The 23,821-nt window shown below is 36.5% G+C and overlaps 1 protein-coding gene across 2 annotated transcripts in view; it reads right to left on the reverse strand.

Annotated features, from left to right (window-relative positions):
- LOC131051001 (uncharacterized) overlaps window positions 1–14,681 on the reverse strand; it is a 205,305-nt gene extending 190,624 nt beyond the window's left edge. For both annotated transcript variants that reach the window (XM_059207432.1, XM_057985323.2), the window contains exons 1-4: window positions 14,271–14,681; window positions 13,974–14,134; window positions 10,936–11,070; window positions 10,378–10,488 (exon numbers count right to left, since the gene is read on the reverse strand). In XM_059207432.1, coding sequence (XP_059063415.1) covers window positions 10,378–10,488; window positions 10,936–11,070; window positions 13,974–14,134; window positions 14,271–14,502 — 639 coding nt within the window. In that variant the 5' untranslated portion in view covers window positions 14,503–14,681. The remainder of the gene's footprint in view (window positions 1–10,377; window positions 10,489–10,935; window positions 11,071–13,973; window positions 14,135–14,270) is intronic.
- Between the last annotated feature and the right edge of the window lie 9,140 nt (window positions 14,682–23,821).

Below are 23,821 nucleotides of genomic sequence, written 5' to 3' on the forward strand. Positions count from 1 at the left end.
CGAGGATATTAGGCAATTTGGAGAAGGTAATGTTCCTACTGCAGAAGGAATTTCAGTTCAAGAAGAAAATATCAGAGAAGCCTCGTCTTCTAGGGTTTATGTGGCCGTCGAACCTCCTGTTGCCAAACAAGCTTTGCCTGGCGCAAAAAGAATTGTGACTAAGCCAAGTGTTGAGTTGCCTTCCACCCAAACTCAGAGTGAGACCGTATTTCATAAAGGGAAGGGTAAAGCAAAAGGAGGTGCAGAGGAAGAAACTGTTGAGCGATCTCAAGAAGTGCAGGTTTCTCTTGCAGCCAAAAAGAGAAAAATGAAGGAGAGTTTTCCTGTGGCGGAATTCCCTATAGCCACACAAGAATTGCTATTAAGAAGAAGTCATAGAGTTAGGCAGAGAACCCAGGCAAAAGGAAGTGTGGGTGAGGTTATTTATGTTGAAACATCAGAACTAGGGCACGACAGTCAGAAAGAGAGTCATCCGCAAGAAGGACAGGAAGCGGCCCGAATTGTAGAGCAGTTCGCAGAACCAAGTGATAAGATTTTGAGTCCTCGGGTAACTGCTCATAGGCTTCCTTCATCTCTCACTAGCTTATCTATTGCGCTTTCATTTTATAGAGAATGGGAAATAGAAAAAGCTAGGATGCAGGGGGTAATTGACCAACAACAAAAGGAAATTGAAAAAAGGGATAAACAAATTGTTGAGTTGCAAACTAAAGTGGATACTGTAGCAAACATGGTTCCCGAGTTAATGCAATGCAGGCCTCCGCCAAGGGTTTACGCCTTGTATTTGAAGGAACAGTATTTGTGTTTTAAACTTAACCACATTGTTAGGGATCTAAGTCCTTCTCTGGAGACTCCGTGGGAGTTTTATAGTGCCTACCAAACCTCTCCTACAGCTATTAAAAATTTGTTATGTTTTTATTTGCATTAATATGTTGTCTCTTCTGGCAATGAATGGAATCCCCTACCATATATTGGAGATATTCAATTAAAGGCATTGATGTCCTGGATACAGAATGAAATTAGTATGGTAGTACAATCTAGAGCACACAAGAATTTGGAACTTGATTGTCCATTGCCACTTAGAGTTGAAGCTAAAAATCCACAACAGATGTATTATGACTGGCAAAAACTGTTGAATAGATCCGACATCAAGGGCCAAGTTCTACCATTGAGGGAGGAAGTATTTCAGAAGTATGAAAATTTGGTTGGAAATGAGAATCAAGTTGCAGTTGGACATCTAGCTCAGCGTTGGAACAGTCTTCCAGAGGATCTGAAGCAGGGTGAACCCCATTCATTGCCTAACTATCATGCAGCCATACAAAGAGCTCCCAAGTATATCCACTTGGGTAGAACAAAAGGCAATAATTGGTTACCTTTGATATTTCAGCCACCCATTCTTATGTGGCCACTGATAGGATGCAGAGCTACAAATAAACCATATGAGACCGCAGAAGAAGCCAGATGGGCTAGGTTGGAAAAGATGAAAGGATTTTATTGGAACCTGGTTACAGGAGGCACAGAGCAAGGGACCATAGGTGATTTTCGAGTCAGTGCCCGAGTAAGGAATTTTCCTCCTGCTGGAGGACCAGCAAGACATTAGGTTGGGGGGCAAATGATGAGCTAAAATAATAGCTCTTTTAATTCTATGACTGATTAGTTTTTCTTGTGTTTCAAGTTGCATATTGGGACAATGTGAAGGTCGTAGGATATATTAGAGTTTTGATTATGTGCATATTGAATGATAGTTGAACTCGCTGAACCTTGTATTGTTTTGACTAAATATTCCTATAGCTATGCGGATTATTATGGTAATATCATGTGTGGATGTATAAATGTTGTGATTGATGAGAAATGGATATATATATATAAATATTTGTATGTTCTAACCTTTTATGCAGGAGTAAATAAGTTGTTGCAAAAGCGGTCAAGTTGAGCCATATGGAGAATCACGTCATGCAAACAGTTAGAGATATTTCGAAGCGGTTGAGCATTTAAGACAGTGGAGAAGATGGTGTTCAAGTGAAGCGGCAGAGGAATAGCGAGGCAATACCAGACTCATTTATGGGTTGTCTTCAACAAGCAGCAATCTAGTAAAAACCGCCATGCTATATTCTTGGCTGTGTGGTAATAAAGTCCCACGTTCTCTATGGATTGACTTCTTCTTCTTGCTGTAATAAAAGTTTCCGCCTAATTTCATGGGCATGATCTAGGTAGTTGAAAGTTTGTTATAACTTTCTTATAAATAAAGAAATGCACCTCTTTGCAGAGGTTAGACAACATTTTCAAAATTAGAAGTATTTCTCTTGTTTAATGTATTGTATCGACTTTTGGAAATAATGATAAAGACTATGTTATTCTGAGCGTATAGAAGCATTTTGAAATCTGGACACACTCAACCAAGGGGGGCCCACTTGGTGAGTACTCTTGTGTAATTGTTAGATTGAGTTTTCTTTTGCTACAGTAGACATTCTGGCAATTGACTGTTCCTGCAGCCATTGGAACTAGATCATGTGACTGTTCCTGCAGACAAAGTAATCCCTGTTTGTTAGCTTTGAACTTAGTTAATAGTTATTTATTTAGAATCATCTGTTAATGTTAAGATTTCCTGTAGCCATTCAGCTGTCATATTTCCACATGTTTATTTTAGTAGATTCAATTGTTGTAGTAGGATAGAGTGACTCTTGTCGGAACTTAGTGCACAGACAGTGCAGGCCCATTTCAAGTAATACGTCCCTGGGTTGACAAGTAAATGAACCTCAGTCATGGAAATGATAGCTACTCAGAATGGATAGCCAATCCCTGAAATAAGACTACAAGTCTAGTTATTGTTCTAACTGGCAAGGCAGCCATCCACCATGGCTACTCCCATGTGGAAAGAAACATGTGTACTAACACCCATCATGGAGTCACTCAACGCGATGTCATCATGGAGTCTCTCAATATGATGTCCACCATGGCTACTCCCACAGGGTGGATAAACACAAGAACAATGGAATCATCACGAAATCTCTCAACATGATGTTGTCATGGAGTCTCTCAACATGACATCCACCACGGCTACTCCCAGAGGGTGGAAAGAACCACATCTCCATCTCAGAGATGGACAAGGGCTTTCACCTCAAATTTCTTTGTCTCAAAGAAAAAAATGCATTAACAAGGGCTTTCACACATCGCCTCATTCCAAATGGGGACCCCCTACTTTTTAGGCCCTCCCAGTCTTTTGGCTTGCGTTTTTGGGATCTTTTCGCAACAGTCTCATCAGTCTCTCTGCTTTGCAAGTGTTTGGGGCTCATATTGATTAAATCTGCTTTTCATTTGAGCAAATTTGGTTTAAGTCTAGGACTCGTTTTGTTAATTTTAGGGTTTATGCCTTCAGTCCTAGATTTTAGGGGTCTCTTTTAGGGTTTTGAAAAAACCGAACTTGAACTGGAATCGGGACCCTTCAAGGAACCTCCCAGTAAAATTTGAGCCAAAACGGAGGAACTTTCTATTTTTAGAAAGTTCATATTTTTTAGGGATTTTACTGAGTCCCGGAATGTCGTCATTTTGCCAAAAATCAAACTTAATATTTTTAATAATTTCTTTTAGTAAGTTCTATTTATAGTAAGTCATTCCTGTGTCATGTCTAGGGATCTAACGCTGACACTTTAAAGGTTTCTATTTTTGGAAAGTTTGTTCTGACAGACCATTCGAGCAAGGTGACAAAGGTCAAGCATTTGCGACTACTTCTAATTCTGGAAAGTCAGAAAGCAGACAGAGAGAGTCAAAAAATGGGTAAGTGTTGGAAGCCCATTCCTGAAATGGAAAGCTCAAGAAATTTGTCTAAGTCTGGAAAAATCATCCCAATTTCTTACAGGCCCCAAAATCAAGGAGGCATAGAGGAGTCACAGATTTCATTGAATCCTCCGCCAGTGCAAAATTCTGCCCAAGATGAAGGACAGACGCCAAAATGGAAGTCTCATGGAGGATTCAACATTTAATGAAATTCCTCCTTCAGTGCAAGTCAACACCCAAGATGAAAGGAAGGCGCCAAATTGAAGAATGCTTGGAAGGAAGGAAAATAGTGGAACTCCTTCCACAGAGAGAATTAGCGCCCAGGAGGAGGTCATGGCGTCAAACCCAGGGAGTCAAGGAAGAACTCCAAAATGAGAAATTCCTCCTGCAGTGCAAAATAGCGCCCAAGAAGGTCATAGGGCGCTAAAATTGAGGGAGGGTTCTTGGAATGCATGGAAGTATGATGAATCCTTGGCAATAGTGAAATTCCGCCCTACTCCTCAAGAGAGCACTAAAACACACAAGGCATGGAATGCGTAGAGAAATCAATGAATCCATGACCAAGGCAAAATTCCACCCTACTCCTTAGGAGGGTGCTGAAGTAAAGAGGTCAGGGAGGGAAGGAAAAGTTGTGAATTCCTTCCTCGGGTGAAATAGCGCCCAAGATGAAAGGAAGGCGCCAAAACAAGGAGGTGATGGAAGATTCAAAAAAAGTGTGAATTCCTCCTTCATCAAGTTTAGCGCCCAAGCCATGATCAAAGCGCCAAATTCAAGGGATGATGGATAATTCAAGCAAAGTGTGAATTCCTCCTTCAATGTGAAATTCTGCCTAACACTCAGGGAGGGCGCTAAAGATGGGGTCCCGTGGAAAACTCATGAATTCCTTCGCAATTGAGAATTGCACTCTGGCCAAAGAAAGAATGTTGAAATGACTAAGTCAAGGAAGTGATGAATTCCGCCATGAATTCCATGCCCAAGCCGGAAAACTGAAGAAATTTGTCTAAGGCATGAAAGTTCAAGGTTCAAGAAGGAAACTTCAAGAATTCAAAAAATTCCTTCCTCGGGGAGGAAATGTGTCCAAGGTGAAGAATTCCAGAAAGTGGAAAATTTTTGGTTAAGTGCTGGAAATTCCTTCCTTCAAGACAGAATTCTAGGAAAGGTGAACAATTGACTAAGTGTTGGAAATTCCTTGCTTCAAGGAGAATTCCTTCACAACAAGAAATCACACCCAAGGATGAATTGAAGATAAAATTTCTAAGACAAGGAAGGAATCAGGGATGAATTGAACAAGAAATTCCCCCCCAAGGGAAAAATTTGAAAAAATCCATTCTTGAGCATCAAATAACATCCAAATTTCAAAAAATTTACAGATTTCGATTCGTAGGAGAATTCTCTTCCTCCTGGACTTGAAACCCTAATTTGTGAAAAATTCCTAAAAAATAGGAGATGGTGAAAATTGATGGAAAACCTTCTCCAAGCAAGGAAAGTTGAAGAGACTTCAACAAAATTCTTCCTAATTCAGATTTTCTCTCTCCAACAATTCGAGATGTGCAGGAGCGGATATACAACGGCAGGGTCCACTTGCATGGCAAAGATCTATTGAACATGTGACAGTAGAGTGGCACATTCATAACCTGAATATTTGACCAAATGGCGACCTGGTCATTGCATGTTGAATTTATGGCAGATTCCTTCTGCATGCAACCGTCACGTTCAAGGGATGATGGTGCATTTATGGCATCATGGGTGATTTTTGCATGAGGGTACATTCATTGCATAGTGGGCACTTTTTAAATGTAATGGTTAATTAATGCTTTATGGGTGCCATTTTCGGCAGGATTGTAATTAATTGTATATGGGCTTTATGGGGTATTTGTTGTTGATTCCCACCTTGTTGCATCTTGAGTGGGGAATCTTCTAGGGTGAAACCCTAATTAGGGTTTTGCATGTAATCAAGGCTTGAAGCCTATATAAAGGGGTGACCCCCCTCATTTGTAAGAGGAGGGAGACTTGTATGAAATTGTTGCGATAAGTTTTGAGATAATAACAGTGAAACATTGTTCTCTGATGGTGTCCGCTTAAGTTATTTTTTCAAAGCTTGCATGGTTTCACCTTCCTCCCTTAGAGTAGAAATAGTGAAGTGCTATGATTTCAATGGAGAATGTAATGGTGTCTGATGAATTTCCATGGTTCATACTTTTTGCATCTTGTTAATTGTAAGTTGCAGTGTAAAGTTAGTCTGAGCCCCTTAAATTTGTGCTAAGTTCGATTGTGGATAGTCGTTTGGATTGCGCCATTTTTGGGTATTCAAATGTACTTTCTCGATTTGAAAATCCTTTAGCATCCCCAAAAGATTGCATCGGTTCTTGCGGAGTTGTAGTTGATCTTGGCGAAGCAGAGCTTGGTTTATTTGGAATTTGTCCACCAAAGCACTATTCATTGTTATCACTGCCCTTAGGAGTAGATTTAGACCCTTCTAACCCTTTCCCTTTTAATTTCAGTTCATTTTAGTCCATTCGAAGCAGCAGCATCACAGAATTGCCATATCCGATGATGGAGTTTCAGCCACAACAAAGAGGTGAAGGAATGATGCAAACATAAGGCCCCTTGGATTACCAGCAATCACATCAACCAACTGAGTCACGTCCATGCATTGAAGGAACCTTGGAGTCGATTGTTTGAACTTCTTGCAATCTTAGCATGCAATCGCACTTTGATCAAGAGAGAGTGAAGTGACCGTTAGGCAACTTTATTCTGTGTTCGACGCTGTCATAAAAAACACGTCAACATGTACTAATACCCATCACGGAGTCACTCAACGTGATGTCATCATGGAGTCTCTCAACATGATGTCCACCATGGCTACTCCCAGAGGGTGGATAAACACAAGAACAATGGAATCATCACGAAGTCTCTCAATGTGATGTTGTCATGGAGTCTCTCAACATGACATCCACCATGGCTACTCCCAGAGGGTGGAAAGAACCACATCTCCATCTCAGAGATGGACAAGGGCTTTCACCTCAAATTTCTTCGTCTCAAAGAAAAAAATGCATTAACAAGGGCTTTCACCTCAATTTCTCTCCCTCAGAGAAAAATGCATTAACAAGGGCTTTAACCTCAAATTTCTCCATCTCAGAGAAAAATGCATTAACTCAAATTTTCATGATGTGACTCCCTTTGGAGCTCCATGTACTTGCATCAACCTTCTGACCTCCTTGTCCAAGGTTGCCTCTTGATGGTTTGTTAGATTCCCTTTGAATGTTAATTCCTCCTCTTCAAAGAAATTGATCGTAAAGACAATCTATATAGGTTCTTCCTCTTCGAGAGATGTCTTCAGCCACTAACTTAGTCCCATGGCAGCAAGCTGTGTCTCCAATTTTTGTTTTCAGCCTGCGTGTCTTCCTCACAGGATGCATCAAGCTCTTTCTCCATTGAATGCAATCTCTTATCATCCTTATGCTCCTTGACCAGTCCTGGAAGCATCTAATAGTTCATAGAATCAACCTATCTCGAAGAGAAACACCAATGCTAGAAGCATACATGATTCACTATTCAAATGTATGAATTAATGGCTACATAAAAGTTCATGAACATAAAGCATGAAATACTTATCTCTTTTAAATCAGAATCTCTTCAAGTGCTGCATTTAAGCGCTTTTCAGGTCTGCACCGGACCCAGCGAACCTTCACTAGAGATAAATTGAAATGCTCGATACAGTATGAGCCAAGTCCCCGACTATGGTGAATAAGAGTAAGAGTTGACTTTTGTAATCGCGTAATTACTATCACTTCCCTTTGTCCATGGTTCCTCTTAAGATCTCCCTTGTCATCAATGGATTCCAAATCCTCTCCACGTCACCCCGTATACCCCAGCATCCAATATGCAAGAAGCAGTAATACAGAGAATGAAAATATAAGATCAAAATAACTCGACACAATGCCCGTCAAAACACCCTGTTTGACCAACTCTACTATCCGCCACAATCACGTTCAGGCAACAGCACATATATGTAGATACCAACAACATAACAATAACGATATCCACAAAAATCTCAATGAATCGTTCATACACGTCCACGATATTGACACCAATCGAATGAGAAAGAAGATCAATGATATGACAAATTTTGTTATCACGATATTACAGACACCAAACACCGGATGCCTTCAACAGTCGAGCAAGAGTATCCAATAATGAACGCGAATCTTAATTAGTGATCTGCATAAGCATGACATCATCCAACAAGTAACGCTAACGGGAAGGAATTAGCGTTTTGAATCACCTATAATAATCTCGATCCTCCGCAAACGCCTTGACCACACAAAACTCACACGACTCCAATAGATAATATCGATCAGCATAAATGGTATGATACTTATTCAAATGCTCCCGTAAAAATGATTTGGCAGGTATTTAACATCAATCCATATACTGGAATATCTTTGATCACTTGGCCAATATTAAGCGAACTCTTTTATTTGCTCTCGATAAAGAAGGAACCCTGTGCAACAATAAAGGTATTGGCAGCCTCAAAAAAAAAACTCTCAACACCAACAACCTCAGTCTCCAATATTCTAAAACTTGATTCTTCATTGCTTTGTTTACAAACAATGTTCAAAGATATATTCAAATGCAATAATCGAGGTTTCGTCCTTCCATGAATGACACCAAAGAAGATCCGACCTAGATGAAGAGTTGTCTTGACTGCTTTAACAAATCTGATAGGATCTTTTCTTTAAACCCGCTCCAATACCATGTTGAATTTATTATCAGATTTTAAGGCAAGCAGATATAAGACAATTCAATCAAATTTGCACAGCATATACCCTGGAAAAACCCTCCAACATGAGGGAGAAAAACCCAGCAACAAGTATCTCTTATTATTTATTGAATCAATTCAATTACAATGTGACCAACACAAAGCCAATAAAGATGCCAATTACAAGGCCGATCTGCACAACAATAATAACATCAATATAATGGATGTGTCGTCCTCCTTGAAGTAGATATCGATCTGCTATATGAAACTATGAATGCATGAAGTAGAAGGTGAATGTATTGATGAAAAAATCGATGCCAAAGATGAGGACTTTGACCTCATAATATATCCGATTGTCCTTTCTCATGAGTCGGCCCTCTTCACAAGAGGGACGACTCTTCATAAGGTGGTAACTATCCAAGGTGAAGAGATATGTCCCTTAGTTATGTCGGCCCCATAATAAATACAACGTGGATGGTGATTGGCCCACATAGCAAATATAAAACATAACGTATTAATATCTTTGAGATGTCTCCCGCCCCTAAACACATTAGCCGATAATATGTCAACAACTATATCAAGCCTTATGATTCAATTCATGGATTAATTGTAAGATATTGAGTCTCGCTTCCATTAGACTCATCTAATCTAGACAACTAATAAAATAACTTTGGGTTTATTGGAGGATGGACTTGAATGGACCTAATTTTAGTATGTAACTACCAAAATCTTTCCTTTTGCCTAAGGACCTAGACTCATCCAAAATTATCCATAATCTCATGTTTTGGCGTTGGATTGCCATGTCATCTTCAATCATGATCATCTCGTACCTTTTGCATGTCTCTTGCCCATTTTAAGTTATGAGAGTGTTGCTGCGTATGTGAGCTTGTTGTCATCATCACAAGTGATGCTTTGTCAAGGTGCTTGTCCATGATTGAGTTTAAAAAATAAAAAAAATTGTTCACGTTTTACGTCATTAAATTTTTGGGCATTACATATCCCATCTTCCCCCTTATAGCTCTTATGCTAATGAACTAGTATCTAGCAAGGACACCAAATTGTTTATATAGGTGGGTAAATGTAGTAAGTCAAATTTTGTAAGCAACTGCTAGTTTTTAGGGCAAATGTAATCAAACGTGACATTTAATGATTGTATGTGTCAGCATGTGTAGCGTACTCAATTACACTTTTGGTAAGTGTGTTTGGTACCTTGAAAATTTTGATCTAACAGATGCACCTCTACATCTTATATTTAGAATGATGAAGATTGGTAAAGGGATAGCTCATTGATATATGCTACTTATATCAATAAAGATGCAGTTATCTCAATTCCTTGTGTGTAATCTCCATTATGTTTATTTAAATATAACTCATTTAGTGCAGTGTTCTTTATCGGTATAACAATAAGTACTCTCCATCTTTTATCACTGGACTCCCTCAACTCTCAAGTATCTTTCAAATTCCATAAATCAGCTTTTAATATATATCTCTTATATTGCATTTTCTTGTCTGAACCTATGGGCCTTTCCTTGTCACTTATCTTTTACTGAGTTTATCCTACAAAGATCCTTAACACCCCCATTAGCAAATGACTCATAATATCAATTCATATTGTATTTTCTTACATCATTATTACTTGATGTTTATTTTTTTAGGTGTTAACAGTTTAACACAAGAAAGTATAGACTATTTCGCATGTCCCACACACCCAACAGGTTCTTCGCTGGTGCTTGTATAAGATGTATCATACTCAATTAATCTTTACATGATTTGACATATAGAAAATACAACTACATTAACAACCTTTTCTACGTTAAGATTTTAAATCATCAAAACATACTTACCTTTAACACAACACTCATGCCAACCAGATCACGACTGTAGTATTCATCCTCATCCAAAGCCGGTCTATCATCATCCCTAACAAACATGGTGGCTCCTACTAATTCCTTTGCCTACAAAGCATAAAAACTCAGAAAAGAAAGGTTATTGGTAATATAACAGCATACGATTCAGAATTTTAAATTTTAAATATGAACCTTAAAGCACAAAGAATTCAATCACGCATTTGTGCTTTCAATACCCCTTCTATTTACTATTTAAAACTTGAATAAGTGACACAGTTTTTGCTCAACATACTTCAGAACTAATTGAAAGTAAGGAGTCGCTACTGAAATCAGATTGTTGTTTATCTGAAACTGTGTCACTTATTCAAGTTTGTTGATGAAAAATAGTTGCAACTTGTAAGGAGTCCTAGAGACCATGAACTTTTAAATGAATGTCAGTCAAAATATGTAAGATTTATTAAAAACAATCGAACATTCTGTCTACAGATTTTCTACCCTCTCTAGAAGCCTTTACTATGATAGCCATTCTAGTCAACATCCCATCAATAAGCTTACCTTCTCTGCAGAATTGACACCCTTGAAACTAAGTAACCATTGCTTCTTTCCCGGGTGACTTCTTCCACTTATAAGTTCAAACTCTTGAATTGTTACAGTCCCAGAGCGTTGAGTTTTCAGCCATCTTACTCCTGGCTGCCAAGGACATTCAATCACAATACCTCAGCCCTTTAGAAAATGAATGAAAGAGAAAAGCTAAAAATTATATATTATCAACAAATGAAGAAAATAGGTGAATATGACAGAAGTATAGTAAGCTACAATAGCTTATGAATACAAAAAGTATCTCCAACAACTAAAAATAAAGATCTAAAACTAAATCCAGGTAGTTACAGAACAAAATTGGAGGGTGATTGTAATGTTCCCATTTGGGATATACCTGGTTTTTGCCCAAAAAGTAGCAATTCCAACAAAACAATTTATTTACAAGAGTACACTTTCACTAAATTACACAGTAGTAGTTCAATTTAGGAAAAATAACCAGTTAACATCAAACAAAATGATAAAGAAGATTCCTGTTGTAAACAACATCTCTTAGATGCACTCTATAGCTTATTCCTAATAACCAACCATATTCAAAACTTGAGGGAAAAGCACAATGGGACACCGGGAGACTATCCTCCACAACTAAAGCCCAGGAGCACCGAACAACCAACCAAGTGAATCCGACCACTTGGCCCACAAGTAATCCAACAAAATGGGTGGTCTACTTAATTGAGGGAATCCATACTCCTGCATCTCCCTATTACGTTTCCTTGCCACTTCCTAATATGATTGCTTTATGAAAATCAAATGAATAATTACTAATCTAAGATTGTTGATGGACGATTGCTTTATGAAAATCAAATGAATAATTACTAATCTAAGATTGTTGATGGACGATTGCTTTATGAAAATCAAATGAACAATTACTAATCTAAGATTGTTGATGCACTGGCAAGTTAATTAAAAAAAATATATGTTCTTTACTAAATTCACAAACTAATAAATATTGGGTTCAAACATGTGGCATACCAATTACTTCAGAAATATAATAGTTTGCTATATTTTACTGCTTATAATTTCACGTCACTGTTGCAATTTCTTACTGCCCTTTTATCAAGATCAGATCTCACTCGTCCATGATTTCAGCAATGAATAATTATTTCATTCCTGAATTCATTTCATATAAAACTTAATGATTCACAAATCAAATTTCTGCTTTTTATTTTCTATTTCCTGATTTCCCATCCAAAACAATCTCCAGATCAGATTATTTATTTTCTAATCTCCTCCTCCTTATTCCATTTCTTGATCCTTTCTGAATGTCTTTCCCAAATGAATGGATCTTCCTTTTATATCTCATTGTATGCCTTTATGTGTTGATTCAAATAAGGGATGACTTCTCACCAAGGGTGACATCCCTTTGTTAACAATCCTTAACAAACTGAATGCTTGTCGCTACCTTCATAACAAATGCCTCCAATCACTGCTTTATTAATCTCTGCCTTGCTACTTAATAACTGCTGCTTTAAAATTTCTTTTATATTTCTTTAACTTGGATGCTTATGTACAAGTTGTTTTCTAATAATATCGGCATCATAATGAGGGTCGGCCTAAGGGAGATGGTGATTCCTTAAGTCACCCAAGCATTATAAATGTGGTCCATGACCTGTTTTAGTTCAGGGACATGACAGTGATATACCCAAATAAGTAAAACCTAGACGAGTCAAAGCATTCAAGAGTTATAATACCAATCATTCCTTTAAAGGAAAGATCACTTGACAAAAGAAAACTCCAATAGTGCCAAGAAGATGTTAACCAAGGAAAACAAAACTCTAGGATACATCATTGTCAAAAGCAGAAGGGAAAGAATCTTTGTCAATGGCCATGAATGAGCCATGACAGAGTTTGACAATTGCCTTCGTTGAATGGGCTAGGCTAGGAGTTGCTCATCCAAGCAACTCTAGGAGGAAGAAGCATAGTCCTCCCTGCATCCACAACTAATGGTCAACTAGACATGGAGACAAATTTGGTAATGCAAATGGTAAACCAAGCTCTCTAGGTAATAGAGGGTGAGTTTGTGAGTACAAGAAATTAAATTATTGACATGGATCCTATAACTGGTAGTTCTAAGCTGTATCTTGATGTTCAACTTTCAAACTTAGAGTTCAACATTTTGACAATGCAAGCTGCCTAGATAGTTTAGAGCTGCATGTCCATGCATTGCACTCTATAACGCATGCCCACTTCAAGAGAATAAGAACAAACGTGAATTGAATTCATCAGTTTCCAAAGACCACTCAATGACCGCTAAACCAAAACGCACTAGATGTTTGTCCAAGGGTTGTGGCACAACGGTAATGAGGAATGCTAGTATGAGCAGCCAGAGATTCAAAGTGCCCCACTGCAACCAGATGACCCATAACTCCATTGAGCATAGAGCAAGGACATGGTGTAATGATTATGGTGTACATTTCTAGAATGAGCTATGTTTACCAACCTTAAATGTTAAGAGTGTGGTTTGAACCTAGCCCACAAAGCATTAAAGATGATCTGTTAAAAAATGCATATAGCTATATAAAATTTATTCAAAGTTGACCGCTATGAACTCAAGTGATAAAAACATTAGCGCTTTCAAAAGGCCATTTTTCAAATCCTAGAAGACGTGATAAAATGTTGAAATTGGTTAAATGACACCCAAATAGCTGAGCTCAGCATACCTAACGGCTAAAGATATGGCCAAATTCCCGAGTGAATTTGACGGAAGACACATCCAGATTATATAAAACAAATTTATGCAACATAGATTGGGGTGACTCAAACGGTAAAAGCATTGAGGCTTTCATTCCCAACTTCTGTTCAAATCCTAGGAGACACTATATGATGTTGAAGTTGAATGTGGTAATATGTCCGGCTGGCTGAATTTAGCATCTCAAAGAAACGAGGACAGAGCCAATATCAAATGCAATCTCCACGTGAATTTTTGGCAAGGGATACCAAAATTTAAAAAAGGAGGAAACAATATATATACAAAACTTCAAAAATAATTTCCGGACCTTCTCAAAACGCAGTTCTGGAAAATCTGTGCTGGGATGGACACGGACTTCTCCATGAAGACCAAAAACATTGCATATATACCCCACTTCAACCAGCTGACTTTCATCTACAACACTCTCTGCCTGGGTAACATGGGGTTCCCTCTCCAACATTTGTATCCCTAAAACAATACATCAATTATATCCATCCAATCATCTCTTTCAGTACACAAAAAATCCAAATAAATATATAATTGTGCTTTTCCTTGGAAAAAAAAAATGAACACAACAGAAGAAAGAAGGGCTCCATTAACTTACCATGGTTGACTTGTACTTGGATTGCACTTTGCAAAAAATGTTGGGAGTTTCTGCATCCTGAGAAATTTAATAGACTGTAACTATTTCTAGGTTGTTTGCAAAGAATTGGAAATGATTGGCAGTGTCTGATTTTGGATGTTGTAATGCGCTTGTGAGATATAAAAGTAGATGTTGGAAATAAAATAGAAGATGAGAGAAAGGTAAGTGTGGGAGAATATGCAGACTTCGCCATGCTCTGCAATGAAACGTCTGCCTTTGTACACAGCTGCGTTTATGTATTTATCCAAAACAGAAATGAAAAAATAATTTGTGGAATCCCTGGCACTTTAAGTGAGGAACATACATAATTTAGAGGGAATAGGATCACCGAGTGGCTAGCCCTCAGTCAGCGCATTCTAATCTCTATTACCCGCATCTTCCCATGCGGATGATTAATTCTATAACAACAATACTTGCTTAACCAAGTATTTTATTTTATTAAATGAAATGATATATTTATAATGAATAGTTATGATATTTTATTTTAAACAAAAACTATTTATTTCGTTAGTTAATGAATGTGTATTTTTCATATAATATTACACGTTCTTATGTGTTCAAGTATAGGTCTATTTTAACCAATATTTGAATTTTTTTAATTTACATGTAGACTATTTATTTATAATATATAGTATAAATTTGTGGTAAGATTAGATATTATGAGCACAATTGCTATAACAACTATTGTACCGTGTTCAACTATTGGTCCCTCTCCCCTAAGTGTTTTCATGCAACTTTAAAATTGTGAAAAAGGGGATAATTTAGAATCTTTTTCTATTTTGGTGGAGCGGCTATTGTTTAAAAAAACGGGAGGCTGGAAATAAGCAGCAACTGCTTATTAACAAAAATGTCATGACTGGGTTGACCCCACAATTCAACTGTAAGTTGCAACCCACTGTTGAAAGTGGGTCTTGTGTTCGAATCCCCGCTCGTTCGCTTGTGTGTGTCTGCGCTAGAGGAGTTCGTCGATTCGTGCTTCTGGTCCCGTCATGTAGCTTGCGGTTGGTGTTGTCTATTGGAGGCATTAATGCCTCTCCCTATACAATTCCCGTACATTGACGTGGTGGTGTGTCATATGACCGGCAATCCGATGAGGGTGTTAATGCCCCTTTCAATGCTAACTGTGTCGGCAGGCAAATTAATTGAACGATGTGGTGCGACGAATAACACATGGAGCGATAAGGTGAGGGAGATATAAGGGGTTATGATGGAGTGATAAGGAGAGACCGTGGAGAGATAAGGAGAGGAGATTGGAGAGATAAGGAGGTAATGGATGTTGATGTTAGAACTAATGCTTAGAGGTGTTAATACCTCAAATATGTAAAAACAGGGATGATGCCCCCTGGTTTGTGGCCTCACTTGGCGATTGGACCAGGCTAAAAATTCATGTCGCCGATCAAAAAAAAAAAATGTCATGACTCCACAATTTGCTCTCTTTTTTCTTAAGATTTTATTTCTTCTTTTTTTTTTCAAATTTTAAGTGCGCAAATTAGTATTAATACTATTAATACAAAAAAAATAAGGAACAAAGATAAATATTTCAAATAATTCCTAAAATATTGAATAGTCATTGCTAAGTAGTGTCATGGGAGCATGCCCTTAGCTATTGATCCTTTAAGTAGCAATTGGCTAGCAATTGGCTGATAATATTTCAAATAATTCCTAAAATATTGAACAACGACTGCTAAGCAGTCTCATGGAAACATGCCCTTAGCTATTCTTCCTTTAAGTGGCAATTGGCTGATAATTTGATTATACTAAAGTTTTCCTTAGAAATAGTTTTCATTCTCAAATTTTCAATTATATAAAAAATATATAAAATGTTTAATGTTTATTAGATATAAATCGGGGATATAATATTATTGTAAAGAAGTGGAAAAATAATTAGAATTAGAATTAAAAGATATATAGATCTTAGTTTAATTATATTATATTTAAGTTTATTAAATATATTTATATTATATTTTTATTTTTTTGGAGGATTTTATACAAATTTATAGATGTATTGTTACTTCATCTCATTTCTTGTGATCTCCAAGTTTTGTATTCAACACAAGACTTGATCTTTGGTGGGCTCATCAACAACCATTCAACTTCACTAGTAAATTAAGGTCCATTGACATCTCTAAAATTTTTAATTTGGCATCATAGTTAATTTCAACATGAATGTATTTTAGAGGGAACATTGGAATTAAAATATACTTCTTAATAGACTTTGAAAGTTTCCATCATGAAAAGGGAAGTGGCTTAGTGGTGGAAAATCTTACTAGCCACCCACAACTAAGTTCTAAATTTGAGTGTCCCACCTATTAATGTACCTATAATTCTTTGTAGAAATAAATAAAATCCTTATTGCAAAGTAGCAAGAAAATGACTACATTTAAAGCTATGTAACATTCTTAAAATGGCTCAAATAACTCTTGTACATGATGGTGTTCACACACTCTAATTCTTAAGAGTGAATCTATGCCTTTACATTGTTCACAAATTTGAATTGCTTTTGTGAACACCAATTCATTGAATAATATTTAGGAACAAAATACTTCATTAATTACCACTATTGATATTGACTATTTGATCATTAAAGAATGATGTTTAAGTCATATAGAAAGATGAAACACCTTGTGCACGAAAACCTCTCTACATAGTCTATTATGTTTGTATCATGGCTGAGTGGTCTTTACTAAGTACAAAAAATTGGCACAATATATCAATGCACTCATCTCGGTTGGCAACTAATCCCACACAAAGTAATCTAATGTCATAAGTATAGGCTCATTTAATTATCGACCAATGATGTATCTACTTGGATGATACTAGCACTATATGTGCAACAAAGGATTCTTAAGCCATCAATCAATTGCATTAAAGTAAATACTAACTAATGAAAGCATAAACAGTACTGAAACAGAAATTCTATCAATATAGCAGTTGTTATGAGTAACTTCATAAGTGACTCAGTAGTGGTTGCAAGTAAATAGTATAACAACTCAGTTGCATCCTAGACTCTTTAACACGAACTATATTAACAGTTTTCATGACCAAATAAACCATACAATGACTATAAAGAGTAATGATAATCTAGTTAATGCTAGCATAAATTGTTAGGATTTTAAGGTGTCATCTACCTTGTAAATCATGTGGCATGGTTCCAACATCCTTGGAAAGTGTCCTAAGGCACTTGGTATGTATTGGAAAAATAATTTGTAATATTTAATTCTCATCATTGTTTGTAATGTAATCATAAAGGGTTATGGGTTACACTAGCAGCAATAAAAATGGGTTGTGAACATAAACATTTAATATTGTTTTCCCCACTTATGGATGTCTAGAATAATATATTTAGTGACCTAAGAAAGTGGAAAAAGAGTGACCTATGGGCTTTTCCAAGTGGGAGAATGGAAGAGGCAACAAGTGTCTCTTGGTTTTGGGTCATTTATTACATTTAATGCAATGTTTATCTTGCAAGTATAGGTGTCCATGTCAGAGGGAAGGTATTGGAAGTTAAATTGATGTATTTTTTAGTTTCGTGGAGGCATTCCAAGGGTTGTGGTCCTAAGGAATGGAGAGTCTTCTATGGGAGCTTTATTGGTGATTTTGGAGCTTTTGTCATTTTATAAATTCAACCTTTGGGTGTAGATTTTATGTAGAACAATTGATAACCATTGAATGTAGATTTCTCTGTAGGAATAAAGGACGGATGGGAGGCATGAGGAGGTGGTTCACATGTACATAGGTGCTTCTATGGTGGAGAAAAAGAGGAAGAATGGAAGTGATTGTATTGTAAGCACATTTATTGTTGTTAATACAAGCTCATCCTCTCTTCTTGGTGGAGTTTTTTCTCACAAGGGTTTCTCCACTAAATCATATGTTATGTGTAGATGTTTTGTTGTTGATTTATGCCTTATTATTATTATCTTATGTTGATGTTAATCGTTATTTATTGTTGTTATAAGTTCACATAAGATAGGTTTGCTAAGCATGGTTAACAAGCTGATGTTCGGTATCGTAAAGAAGAAGGATCTAATCATGGGTTTTCCACAATTAAGGAAACTTAATTTGTAAATTTGCATAAGAATTTTAGATTTTCATGTTGCTACTATCCAATCCTTGAATCCCATCCTTTGATTAGTTTATTCGTTAGAGATTTATTTTCACAATCTTTGATATTGAACCTGTTTATTTCCCGACATTTGGTATTAGAGTTCAAGGTTATGGATTCTAGATATCCCTCTATATTTGATTTCTTAACATGGAAAACTTGTGGCAATCATTTAGAAGGAATTAAAAATTGTTGGAAGGATTTTGGGGCTGAAATGAATGTTATGTGAGTTAATTTTTTTTTGTAGATCTGTAAGATCGGAAAACCATGGATATTATCAATGTGATCTATGATGGGTATTTGAAGCTCATGCTTATGGATCTTCATGGAGTTTGATAATATGTATGTATCCTCTTGTTTGGTGGTTTTATTCCTTTACCTTGTGTTCTTGTGTAGTGAGAAGGTGCTCATGTTGGATAGGTATTGACATCTTGGTCACATGGAGATACACTAGTTGTTTGGACTACGAAATGGAGTGCTTATGTTGGGTTCGTGGTTTTAGCCCTTGGTTACATGAAAGCACTAGAAAATAAGTCATTGACCTCTTTGTGAGATGTGAAGTTGATACGTTTCATATGGTTTAATCCCTGGAAAACTTTCCTATCCTATTGGGTTGCAGTTATCTCTTGTTTTTAGTTCTTGGGTTTTGTAGATCTATGGTATTTTCATTGTTTAGATGACATGTATAATGTGAATGTTTAGATATTTAAATGGATTTTAGATTTACAAAGATGGTTTTGTGGGTTTTGCATGTTAACTAAAATCTAAGACATGTAGATCTATGGTATAACTGGATTCTGGGTATTTTGGATGGAGAAAGTTACAAGTTTCATGATTGCTTGGAAGGTTCTTAATGATATATAGTTACTCTTATGTGGGTTTGTTTGTCAACTCAGGTCTACTGTTGATTCTAGTGTTTGAATCTTGGGAATCCACATGTTATGCCTGATTATCTTTATTATTCATGATACAAATGTGAGGTTGAATCTTTCAGTTGTTTGAGATCAGAGAACTGATTATGTATTTCTTATTTTCAACATATTGCATATTTGATGATCTTGTAGATTGTCTGATGAGGATTTGATTTGGTAGGCCCTTGTTGTTGATCACCATTATTACATTAGTATTCTGATTGCAGAGAAAATGATTATTTGGAGTACCTAATATAGATGATCATATCAATCTTAGTAGTAGATTAAGGTGCATGAGAAGCTTTATTCACTTTTAGGGGAGTTTTGGTAATGGTGTTGTTCATGATGCCATGTATTACTTGCTACCACTTTCAGTGGGAACTCTATGTAGTCATACAATGTGTTTCATCTTCTTTGTTTCAAGATTTTGGTTCTAAGTTGTTGTGATTGCAGTTCATTGTGATCCATGAACAATCTTTGATTAGAAGATGGATGATATTTTGCAATGGGTGTTAGTGTCATGTGGAGCTCTTACATTTTGCCTACAGATTGTAGTGAGAGTTTGACATCTTTGGTTCTATTGACAAAGGATGTGTAGTTATATCTTCTTAGGTTGGAGATCATCATTTGACTCTTCCTTTTGGGAGTTCTTGGCTGAGTTATTTGATCATGTTGGGGCCATGAAGGATCTTCAGTTAGGAGATGGTTGGCATCATGATGCCTAAAGAGCTTGGTTACACTGTTTAGTGGGATCTTTGGTAGTGATGTGGATTCATCATTTGGTTATGCATGGTTATGGTGACATCTTGGTGCTATGGAAGACTCTTGAGCCTTTGGTGAGGTGTTTTTGTTTCTCTTTGGTTTTGAGTATTAATCATTTGCTTGGAGCTTCATGATTTTCTAGGATCACTCTTGAAGTTGGCGTGAATTGATTGGTTTATGCTCATTGAGACTAGAGAGACTTGGGTGAGGCTATGGGATATCATGTTTTTTATCGTGTGTTGAGCTGGTGACTCTTTGATGAGGATTTCAACAAAAAGACCAAGGAGCCTATGCACCTGGTTATAAATGTGCATCCATTATGGACCTAAAAGGATGATTGTCATTTATTATAAGTTTTATTTCTTGATGTTGTGAGCACATGACAATCTTGTTTCACACTCTTGGTCTACACGATAGGTGAATGATCTGAGAGGTATTGCCCACCTAGTTATCAAATGCATTCTTTATTTTGTATCTTGTTTTCTCATGTGAGTAAGTCTTGAATATGGAAGTTTTGAGGACTTGTTGAGAGGGAGATGAGTGGTTTTATGGATTTTCATTTTTCTCCTTATTGTTGGTCTTAGGCTATGGATATAGTTTTGAGGACTTATTTGGAGAGGTATAGGAAATGGTTGGTGGCTTTGGGCATAATTACCTTCGTTGTGGGAATGGATGGTTTGTTTGATCTACTTTTGGTGTGAGAAGTCTATTGTTGCCATGTTTTATTTAATTGAATGTTATATGTTGATATCCTTTCAGTATGGGAATGGTGAAGGAGATCTTACATTACACAACTTGTACATGTTAGTGTGGGACAAGGATATGGTTTGATTTGCAGGTTCTCTTTTTGGTCTTGCTTTTATTCTTGGTTGTTTGTATACACATGGTTGAGTGTGAAGAACTTGGGAGAGCTACGGAGACTGATAGTGAGAGAGATATTAAACCTTTTTTGGTTGTGGGATCATATCATATATGTTTCTTTCACATTATGTGATAGAGGAGCTAGCCACATATTCTATGTGAATTACTATAGATAGACTTTGTATGCTTTGATCTATTTTTATACTTGGCATTACTCGTGCAGTGGGAATTTCTAGATATATGTCTATTTATCCTATGTGATATCTTGGTTTACTGATTACTGATGTGATAATGAGTTTCATGTTTTATTGGATTCAGATCTACAAGTTATATAGTTTGAAGGTGTGCACAGCCTATTGATTGTAGTGTGATGACTTGAATGTGGATTGTTTATATCCATGTGATTATTTAAATGGTGATATAGACTTTGTTAATTAACCTTGTCTATGGTTATTTGTGTATTGGTATATTTCTTTGTGATAGGAGGTTGGATATACAAAGACTTTATTACAGGTTTAGAGTTGATATGTTGATAGCATGAATTTTTATCTATGCTGGTTTACCTTGCTCTGAGGTACGGTTAGCTTGGATGAATGTAATTTGTTGTGGTTGCTATTCCAGGTGGTATGAGTAAGGTAGTTACTCAGAGCCTTTGTTATCATTTGAATCTAATTTTTATGTTCATGTAGAGATTGGTGCAGGTTTTAGTGACAATTGGCATGGTTCACCTTGACATGTTCCTTTTTTTCTTCCATATGTGGCATGTTGGAGGATGTGAGGAGTTTTTAACTTGATGGTGGATGTCATGGTTTATGTTGCAAGTGTCTCGTTGGAGCATGGTGAAGATTCAGATGGTACATGGATGGTTAAGGGATTTTTTTGCCTTGTTTGTGATTCCTATGGATATATTTACAATGTATGATGTCAAGTGCAAGAATGTTAGGATTAAGGTGTCATCTATCTTGTAAATCCCATGGCATCATTCCAACATCCTTGGAAAGTGTCCTAAGGCACTTTGGATGTATTGAAAAAATAATTTGTAATATTGAATTCTCACCATTGTTTGTAATACATTCATAAGTGGTGATGGGTTACACTAGCAGTGATAAAAGTAGGTTGTGAACATAAATATTTAATATTTTTTTCCCCACTTGTAAATGTCTAGAATAAGATATTTTATGACTTAAGAAAGTGGAAAAAGAGTGGCCTATGGGATTTTCCAAGTGGTACTATGGAAGAGGCAACACGTGTCTCTTGGTTTCGAGTCATTTATTACATCTAATGCAATGTTTATCTTGCAAGTATAGGCCTCCATGTTGGAGGGAAGGTATTGGAAGCTAACTGATATCTTTTCAAGTTTCGTGGAGGCATTCCAAGGGTTGTGGTCATGAGGAATGAAGAGTCTTCCATGGGAACCTTTACTGGTGGTTTTGGAGCTCTTGTCATTCTATAAATTTAGCCTTTGGGTATATATTTATGTAGAACAATTGAGAATAGTTTAATGTAGATTTATCTATAGGAATGAAGGATGGATGGGAGGCACAAGGAGGTGATTCACATGTGCATAGGTGTTTCTATGGTGGAGGCAAAGAGGAGAATGGAAGTGATTGAATTGTAAGCACATTTATTGTTGTTAATACAAGCTTGTCCCCTCTTCTTTGTGGAGTTTTTTTTTGCAAAGGTTTCTCCACATAAATCTCGTGTTATGTGTGGATGTTATGTTGTTGATTTATGCCTTATTTTTGTTATCTTATGCAAATATTAATCATTATTTTTTTTTTAATAAGTTCACACAAGAGAGTCTTTTACCTATCGAAAAAAAAGTTCATATAAGATAGGTTTACTAAGCATGGTTAAGAAGCCAATTTTTGACATCATAAAGAAGAAGGATCTAATCATGGGTTTTCCACAATCAAGGCAGCTTAATTTTTCTATTTGTATATGAGTTTCATGTTGGTAATATCCAATCATTGAATCTCATCCTTTGATTAGTTTATTGGATATAGGCTATTTTTCACAATCTTTGGTATTGAACTTGTTTATTTCCCAACATAAATGAAATTAAATTGAAAGAAAAAGAGAAAGAGAGAGTTACACTATCTCAAGTGGCCCTTGCTTGAGAGGGGTGTAACCTCAAAAGATAACAAGACTTTTAAATCAAAATGTAATCCACTTTATTCATATTGATTAATGCATAATAACTCTAAAAGTAATACTTTTGATGGCATAGAAATCTAGGTGCAAATATCATACATATTACATATGTGTGTTCAACAACTTAAGATAAAATTGAATAAGAGAAGAAGAAGAAGTTAACGCGGACAAAACTATCTTTTATAACAGCCTGCAAGAGTGGAACAACTATTTCTACCACGAGTCCCAATCTAAATTGGACTCTTTATTCAAATGACAATAGAAAATTAAGAACACGTAAGATCCATTTATGCGGATTTATAAAGCATAACTTCATCATTCTACAGACTCCTACAATCCTTCCTTGCATTTAGTTGAAAAGACAAAGTCAACATAATCTTCATTACAACCATGTTCTGGTTTGTAATCTTTGACATCATCCATGCAAGCAGTAGGGCAATATCTCCTTTGGTTGTGGGTTGACTATGATTCCTTAAGCCACATGTTGGCTTCTCAAAACAAGCATTTATCCACATTTATCATCATTTATAACATATTGACAATATATCAACAATAGAAATTCTTATAGCCTATTCATATATTCACATGTCATATGTACCATTAACTGGATAAAAGTATTGCTTATGATGTAGCTATAGCATACAAAAAGTCCGATAAAAGTAGCAGCAAACAAGTGAAATAGTGACAATTCTAGGACTCATCAACGGTTAACATGGTAACAT

This window comes from Cryptomeria japonica, chromosome 6, assembly GCF_030272615.1.
Source record: "Cryptomeria japonica chromosome 6, Sugi_1.0, whole genome shotgun sequence".
Lineage (NCBI taxonomy): Eukaryota > Viridiplantae > Streptophyta > Pinopsida > Cupressales > Cupressaceae > Cryptomeria > Cryptomeria japonica.